General features: G+C 37.7%; 1 protein-coding gene across 1 annotated transcript; it reads right to left on the bottom strand.

Moving 5' to 3' along the window:
- Nucleotides 1-3361: 3361 nt before the first annotated feature.
- On the bottom strand, nt 3362-7962 carry IFT22 (intraflagellar transport 22). Its single transcript, XM_014061369.2, has 5 exons — nt 7700-7962; nt 5663-5742; nt 4778-4867; nt 3647-3849; nt 3362-3557 (listed from the first exon to the last, which is right to left on the bottom strand). The coding sequence occupies exons 1-5, from the start codon at nt 7736-7738 to the stop codon at nt 3409-3411; spliced, it is 561 nt and encodes a 186-aa protein (XP_013916844.1). The 5' UTR covers nt 7739-7962; the 3' UTR covers nt 3362-3408.
- Between the last annotated feature and the right edge of the window lie 1395 nt (nt 7963-9357).

The following is a 9357-nucleotide window of genomic DNA, read 5'->3' as shown; positions in this document are numbered from 1 at the left end:
AGTACTTATTTCTGAAATGGCAGTGAATGGAAATGGAAAATTCCTTCTCTCCCCAATACTTGTACAGCATAAGAGAACTGTCCACTTTGAAAAGAATCTACTGATTGCAGTTTGGCAAGAAGAGTTTTCGAAATTTGCCCCTTTGTAGTAAGGACACATAAGAGTCGAAACATTCCTATATGTTGTAGAAACAGAGAACCCGCATTCCCATACTTAACAAATGATGAATTGTTTTCTTCCAGGAAGCTTATAAAAAAATATTTAGCCTAACTGCAGAACAAAAACAGAACTGGTAAAGAATCTGAAATGGGCTCATGCACGCCTATCTAGAGCGTGTCCTGGAATCTCACAAAATGACTTGTTGCAAGTTTTAATTTCAGTTTCTGCAAATTAAAAAGTAAGTAAAGGAGTAAAATGACTTAATTTATTGTGTGAATATACTAAGACTGGATTCAAATATCATGCTCCCTAGGACTTGTTCTGAGTTTAGTTTATTTGTTCAATAAAGTACCATTGACTTTGTCCATACTAACTAATGGCTACAAAAGGTATTTGAAATGTCAGACTAGCTAGGTCAAAGAACACAATAAACCAAACTTAACAAAGCATTTGATAATTGAGCTTGCATCTATAAACCCAACTGCACTGTCTTGTACTTGCCGGTATATTATTTTTCATGCTTAAATAATACTGTTTGGTTAGTCGTTTTTGATGCACCAAACCTCTTGTTAAACTTTCATTTCAAAGGCAAGGGAAGAGGAGTCACATCTGAGTAAGGGTATATTGTACGGTTGGAATGGGTGCAAAACTGATGTTGCGTTTTGTGTAACTTTAAACAGCACAATGGTATTGGAATGTTTGCTGTCTTGTTGCCAAAACAAAACTTGCTGTATCAACACTACTTTTAAGATCTTTCTCTTTTAAAGAGGAGAAAAAATATATATTCCATATGCCTTTCAGAAAATCAAATCGATATTGCCAAATTGAATAAATGGCGCATCTGACTTTCCCCAAAAGAGAAGAAGCAAGACTGAGAATGTGTTCCAACCCTGCTTCCTGGGAGTCATCTTTTATAAACAATATATAAGGTAAAGGTAAAGGTTCCCCTTGCACATATGTGCTAGTCATTCCCAACTCTAGGGGGCGGTGCTCATCTCCATTTCAAAGCCGAAGAGCCAGTGCTGTCTGAAGCTATCTCTGTGGTCATGTGGCCGGCATGATTAAACGCCGAAGGCACATGGAACACTATTATCTTCCCACCAAAGGTGGTTCCTATTTTTCTACTTGCATTTTTATGTGCTTTCGAACTGCTAGGTTGGCAGAAGCTAGGACAAGTAACGGGAGCTCACTCTTTTACGCGGCACTAGGGATTTGAACCACCGACCTGCTGACCTTTCTGATCGACAAGCTCAGTGTCTTAGCCACTGAACCACGTCATTAAAGCTAACATATTTCTTGATTCCTTCTCACAGTATAGAGAAAAATAGCAATCTGTGACACATGCATACATTTTGTTTGATCTTTTAAAGTATTATAATAAGACAACCTCTCCAACTACCTTTACTTGACTCTAATTTGTATGAACATTTCATTTATTATCTATAAAAATGTGGATAAAAATGAAAGTGACTTTATTTTATGGAGAAAATGAACTTTACAGCATGAGGCTTTGCACGATTAATTAATAGATCTCATTTGATTACTAGCACTTATTTTTGCATGGTCATGCTATAACTCAGAGAAGATCCAAGTGTTTTTATCCCTGTTAGAATCCTCATAGCCTTTTCCTCTCTAGTAAAGTCCAGGTCAAGTTACATGTGTCTGCAGAATAATTTCATTTTTCTATTCTTATCAGCAGATGTCATCTTGTGGACTTTTACCCATGTCAGACTCTTTGTCTTTCTCTAGTACTATGTAGCTAAGACTTTGTTTGAGATACATGAAAATGATATATGGTTGTTCTTGCACTATTTATCATTAAGAAATCCTTCGATGAAATAAACCAAAGCACGTATAATGTTGCTGGGAGGAAACTTTGGCCTCAGATAGTTAATGATTTCACCAATTTTTCTGCTATTGCTGAGAATGTCAAACACGTTGAAACTTCTGCTCAACTACCGGTAGGCAAGGGATTCAAGTATAAGCAAGCAATGTTAATCAGCTCCCTGGTCTCATTCTTGCAGCCAAAGAGTGTATCAAGCATGGATGAAAAAAAGCAGAAAGATGATCCCAAATAAGAGCTGACTGTCAATTTCAAATAAGCGGCTGCAGCACACAACTGGCTGATCAGATTGGAGACTGATGCTTTTCAGAAATACAGCATCGTTTAGTGGAGCAATGAATGCCAACAGATGTGATGGGAAGATAACAGTTAAAGAACACAAACTCAATTTACAATTATGAAATGAAGCCAAATATTATGAAAAGAAAGACTAGGGGAGACATGATAGCAATGTTCCAATATCTCAGGGGATGCCATATCCTCTGAGAAGAGGGAGTCAAACATTTTCCAAAGCATCTAACGATAGGACAAGAAGCAATGGGTGGAAACTAATCAAGGAGAGAAGCAACGTAGAACTGAGGAGAAATTTCCTGACAGAACAATTAATCAGTGGAACAACTTGCCTCCAGAAGTTGTGAATGCTTCAACACTGGAAGTTTTTAAGATGTTGGGTAACCATTTCTCTGAAGTGGTGTACGGTTTCCTATCTAGGCAGGGGGTTGGACTAGAAGACCTTTAAGGTCCCTTCCAATTCTGGTTTCTATTCTATTAAAACATTGGATATACTGAAGAATATTCTTGAAGAATAGACTCAGAATTTTAATACAGGAAGTCCTTGAATTATGATCACAATTGAGCCCAAAATTTATATTGCTAAGCGAGAAATTTGTTAAGTGAGCTTTTCCCATTTTACGACCTTTCTTGCCACAGTTGTTCAGTGAATCACTACAGTTGTTAAATTAGTAATACAGTTGTTAAGTGAATCTGGCTTCCTTATTGACTTTTCTTGTCAGAAGGTTGCAAAAGGCGATCACATGACTCCAGGATACTACAACCATCATAAATATGAGTCAGTTGCCAAGCATTTACATTTTGATCACATGATCGTGGCAATGCTGCAATGGTCATAAGTGTGAAAAATGGTCATGTCACTTTTTGAAGTGCTGTTGTAAGTTTGAACAGTGACTAAATGAACTGTTGTAAATTGAGGAGTACCTGTATAAGGGATCCATAGCTATGTATTTCTCATTGTGTACCACACAGTGAATGTATTACACAATTCCAAGTCAATTATTCCCACATTTGGAAGAAAAATAAATGAGTTTGTAATCATTAAGAAAAGCCTAACAGAAACTTAAGTTATTAATAAATAATAGCCATTTATTTCTCCAATGTTTATCATATTACTAATTAATAATGAGCATCTCCTCTCTGTCCCGGTTCTCATTTACCAAATTAGTAATATTCTTCAGGAACTTCACAAACTCCATTCGGAAGTCTTCAGGGTCTTCTTCAAGGCTGGAGTGTATCAATGTCAGCCTGTTCAATGGTGAAGCTTTGAAGTTGAAGAGAGAAAACAGTGAATCAGGTTTGCAATTTGACAAAGATTACACAAAAACAGGGAAATAAAGGTTATGGTCTTACGCAAAGTGAGATTGTCTACATCTCCTGCAGTGCCTGGCTTGTGATGTGCAATGAGCAAACACTGATTCTCAAGCAACTGCTGCTGTTGGACAAAACAGGAGTACCACATTTCAATTTCCTTCACGTGGCTTGGCAAGTCTGGATTAAAAATAATGACGACACCATGGGAATCTTTCATCAGAGCAGGCCAGCAAGTCTCAAATCTAGAAGTGCAAAAGAAAAAAAAATGTAGCTGGAAAGTGTTGTTTGATAGAAATTATGCAACCCAGCTGCAGATAATAACTGGGTTCACACTGCTTCAAGCCACAGTTTTTCAACTACTTAATATGCAGCCCATCTCGCTATCCAAGTATAAATATTAGTGTAAAATGTCAAGCACAGTTTGCTAATCAGAGCAGTTGGGTTCATATAACACAGTATTTCTCAGCCTTAACAATTTTAAGATGAGTGGACTTCAACTCCCATAATTGCTGCCTGGGGTCCATATATCTTAAAGTTGATGAGGTTGAGAAACATTGACATATTGTATAAGATGAAACTAGCAAGCCAAATTATAATTTAATTAAGCCTTACTGTTATATGTGAAATTCCTATATGGCTACAGATGTGCATATCTCTGTTTCTCTTAAAGCCAACATAATTCACAGGGTGGTTGTAACTTCAATGATGGGAGAGAAACTCTCATATACAACATTTTAAATTCCTCCCAAATAAGCAGCATGGGATGTACAGTAATTGCAACAATAAGTAATACAAAAACATTATGTGCCTTGAGGAAATCCCCTTTCAGAATTTAATTTACAAGCTTGTTTATGACACTGCCATAATGCAAATATCCACCAAACTACTTGTCTGCAACAAGCCTCTTTATATGTGGAGGCTTTCTATGTGATTCAAAAAATTGTTTTTTAAATCGACGTATCACGCCAAGGAGTAAGTACCAAAAGTCATGGTGTTTAATTTCCCTTTCAAATCATAATTTCTAACTCTATATTGCTAGCTGATTGCAAACCATCAATTCAGTTATCATGCCAAATCATAGTTAAGGTTCCTTGGCTTAACGCGTCTGCCGTAGGTTGTGAATGGATTTACACCGAGAAAGCTGGCAAGATATATAAGAAATTTGCTCACTTTTGATCACCTCCACAATCCCATAGTTCAAACCGACATCCTGGTCCTTTGCTGTTTCCATTGAAATGTGGCTTCTCATACTCTAAAATCCTAAAATTTAAAAATAGGTACTCCATTTGAGTAAATAAAGCAGGCATGCTAGAGAAAGAGGAACCCTGACCTGTATGAAGAATATTTTTCAAATGAACTGTACTATATCATATTACTTGCCCCTGGTTAATTTCTCTTCTTTCCAATCAAAGTATAGTTAGAACTCTCCCAGACATTCAATCTTCTCTGCCCATTGGCTAATATCAGCCACTACTATCTCTTGTTTCAACAGAAAGATGCACTCATGGTTTTGGATTTATGCATTCGCCTGTCAAGAGCTACATGTCAACAAATGTACTGCATGGAATTTGCATTAAAAAGGGCAATGGAAGACTATTCCCTGCATCGTGAGATTAACAAATCAAACAGGTTGCCAGATAATGCAAACTCCTTGTTCTGTTCTTAGCAGAAAAATGCATCTATGTCATCTAAGCCATACATTTAGCAAACTTTTCTGTAGGATAGTAAGATTTGGGAGAGTTATGTACAAGCAAGATAATCACATTCATTTCTGCAATGATCCACATGTATTAGACTGGGTATGTACTAAATGTCAAGATTTCATTATTGAAGAAGTAATTTAGTACAGGTAATCCTCAACTTACAATTATTCATTTAGGCACTGTTCAAAGTTACAGTGATACTGAAAAAAATAAGTGATATAATAACTGCCTTATTTAGCAATGGACATTCTGGTCCCAATTGTGTTATAAGTCAAGGACTGGCTGTTAATCAGTATGTTATGTTTTCGGACAGGGAGAAAATACTAACAATGATAAGTCTATTCCTCCTCACCTTACTCCTTGTGTGGGGATGTAACTGCCAATACCTTCAATGGTCTCTGATAAAAAGTTTGCCAAGACAGATTTTCCAGCCTATCACAAACAAATTCAGAAACAAAATTACTGAAGCATTAGCAGGAATTAAATTACAACAAAAGTATTGTAATGCACCCGACAAAACTATACCTTTTCATGGCTGCTCTGACAGTTTGGAACAGAGGTATTTTCAATACTGGCTGTAGCTTAAAGAAGATCCCACCTGGAATTCTTCCCCACTGTGATTGATGTATTTTTAAAAAGTTTAGAAATGCCATGAATAAATGCACAAGACTGGGATTAGTTTCAAGGAACAATTTGATACTGTTTTTCTTATCCAAGGTGGAAGAGGATATTTTGGTCTCCAATTCCCATCTGCCTCAACCCAAATTGGCAATGATTAGGCATCTTGAAAATAAACTTTCTTTAGCAGGTAGTCCTTGACTTATGACCACAATAGAGGCCAAAATTTCTGTTAAGTGAGTTTGCCCCATTTTTACAAACTTTCTTGACACAGTTGTTAAACGAATTCCTGCAGTTGTTAAGTTAGTAACACAATCGTTAAGTAAATATGACTTCCCCACTGACTTTGCTAATCAGAAGGACGCAAAAGATGATCAGGTGTCCCCAGGACACTGCAACCATCATAAATATGAGCCAGTTGTCAAGCATCCGAATTTTGAACTGACCATCCAAGCAACGATCATGTGTGAAAAACAGTTATGAGTCACTTTTTTTTTAGTGCCATTATCACTTTGAACCGTCACTAAAGGCATTATTGTAAGTCAAGGACTACCTGTAATAAGTAGAAACCTGCTGGATCAGACTATCTAGGAAACCAGAGAAGAAAGACGCAGCAGAATATTAAGGAAAGGATCTCTTGTTCACAAAGATAGACTGTTTCTTAACATGAAGGCTCTACTCAAACTGCTCAAAGAGCTGCTGATTCAGTTCTACAGAGGAATTATTGAGTCTGTCCTTTGCACCTCCATAACTGTCTGGTTTGGCTCTGCAACCAAACAAAACAGACACAGACTTCAACGGATAATTAGAATTGCAGAAAAAGCACTTGCTACCAACCTGCCTTCCATCGAGGACCTGTATACTGTACGAGTCAAAAAGAGGGCTGTGAAAATATCTATAGAACCCTCACATCCTGGACATAAACTTGTTTCAACTTCTACCCTCAAAACTAGACTATAGACCACTACACACCAGAACAACAAGGCACAAGGACAGTCCCCCCCCCCCATGGCAGAATGCCATCATTCTGCTAAACAACTATTCCCACCACACTGTCAAATAATTTACTAAGACAGTAGTCTGATAGTCTGATCCAGTAGGTTTCTACTTATTACAGGTACTTCTTGACTTACAATAAGGCCTTTAGTGACGGTTCAAAGTGATAATGGCACTAAAAAATTCTTCTCCTTACTAGTATCTCTCTCTTCCAACTTATTACTATAACCATGTTGCTTGTATCTTTCAATTTATATTGTCTTTTATTGGTTTCCTAATAGCTTATTAGTAACCTTGATCACTAAGTGTTGTATCTTTTTATTCTTGAATGTGTTTTATTCTCCTTATGCATACTGAGAGCATATGCACCAAAGACAAATTCCTTGTGTGTCCAATCATACTTGGCCAATAAAGAATTCTATTCTATTCTATTCTATTCTATTCTATTCTATTCTATTCTATTCTATTCTATTCTATTGGCCCTTGTCAGTAGGAATAGAAAATGCATTGCTCGAATATGCCAAGCTCGCATCCAGTTCTTCAGCAGCCTGTTTCTCACCCTTAGGCAACCCGATGCCTTTGGGAATCCACAGAGGCAAGTGAAGGCAACGGAACTCCCTACTTCCCCGCCTGGCGATCTTCGGAGCAGTTAGTAGGCTGTAACTCCCGTTTGCCTCGCAGCTTTTCCCTTCCGATTTAGAAAAAGGACGAGGAGTCAAGAAACAAGACCGCGAGAGGTTTCCTTTCTTTGAGAAGGTCTTGGAACCACACTCACCTCGCTGGGGCCTACGAAAAGGAGCTTTACTTTTAGCATCCCTTTCGGACTAGGCCATACAGCCTCGGACTTGCATAGAAAGCCGACCCGACGCTCCAAAGGACCGAAGATCTAGACAGCTCCGACCAATCCAGCCGCGCGCGTGTTGCTAAGCGCGGTTGCTATGGGCGGGAGAAGGAGAGGCTGCCCTGACAGGCTCTGTTTGCAGGTCTCCAGGGCGGGGCGGGGAGCAATTTCTTTATCTTCGTCTGTAATTAAATTGTTTGCTTCTGTTGCAGATCGTAAAGAAAAAACAACTGTTAGACTTTTGGTTTAATGGCAACCGAGTATATTCTGACAACTTGCTTGCCTAAATCACAGAATCACACTGCACTAGTTGTAAGAAATACACTCCTAAGACAACATTTTTTTAAATTTCCTTTTCCTTTTCTCATGACTTTATCCTTGCTTTTGCTGAATCAGGCTGTGATCTATGAAAGCTTATGGAATAATTTGCCAGAAGGATTTGCAAATTGAATTCAGTGGGATATTGCATTCAAGCAAATATATTTTCTTCCTATTCCCAAATCCAAATCCATTTTCAAATTTACTGGTTCTTTTTTTAAAAAATCAGACAAGTTGATAAAGAAGAAACACCTTTTTAAAAAGGTTCCTCATTGAAATTTTTTGGGTGAACTAAGCAATGATAGAATAGAATAGAATAGAATAGAAAAACAGAGTTGGAAGGGACCTTGGAGGTCTTCTAGTCCAACCCCCTGCTTAGGCAGGAAACCCTACACCGGTTCAGACAAATGGCTATCCAACATTTTCTTAAAAACTTCCAGTGTTGGAGCATTCACAACTTCTGGAGGCAAGTTGCTCCACTGATTAATTGTTCTAACTGTCAGGAAATCCCTTCTCAGTTCTAAGTTGCTTCTCTCCTTAATTAGTTTCCACCCATTGCTTCTTGTTCTCCCCTCAGGTGCTTTGGAGAATAGCTTGACTCCCTCTTCTTTGTGGCAACCCCTGAGATATTGGAACACTGCTATCATGCCTCCCCTAGTCCTTCTTCTCATTAAACTAGATATACCCAGTTCCAGCAACCATTCTTCATATGTTTTAGCCTCCAGTCCCCTAATCATCTTTGTTGTTCTTCTCTGCACTCTTTCTACATCTTTTTTACATCGTGGCGTGATGAGAATCTAGAGGAAGTCCTCTGATGGGTTAAAGTTTGGCGAAGAACTGAAAATAATAAGAATAAATGCACAATATTCACAATAATGGGAGATAAGAAAGAAAAATTTATTTGTGAGTCCAAAAAAGCACCCAAAATAGATTAAGGTAGATGACAACAGGGCTATGTAAATATAATTATGAGAGTCTGATTTTCTTTTTCTGAAAATTGATCCGTGCCCGTCTCTCTTTAAGGTAGCTTAAGTAGAGGAAGAACACAACTATTATTGCTGTTGCTAAGAAATATTTAATCTGCAGTAATTGCATTTCTGTGGACAATTTACACAATATTTTCAATCATAAAACAGTAAAGTTTTATCACTTTAAACAGTAAAGCATCAGAAAACTATCTATAGGATTATCATCTTAACCTTTAACCACAAGTGTTGTCAGCGCAGGAAACAAAAAATGAGATGGTAGATTTGTTTACTCCTCAGAAACTGAGA

Source organism: Thamnophis sirtalis, unplaced genomic scaffold (genome assembly GCF_051295495.1).
Source record: "Thamnophis sirtalis isolate CommonGarterSnake01/CBP01778 unplaced genomic scaffold, rThaSir2_p1.2 scaffold_6, whole genome shotgun sequence".
NCBI lineage: Eukaryota > Metazoa > Chordata > Lepidosauria > Squamata > Natricidae > Thamnophis > Thamnophis sirtalis.
The sequence above is the reverse complement of the archived record's forward strand: the minus strand, read 5'-3'. Positions and strand labels throughout refer to the sequence as shown.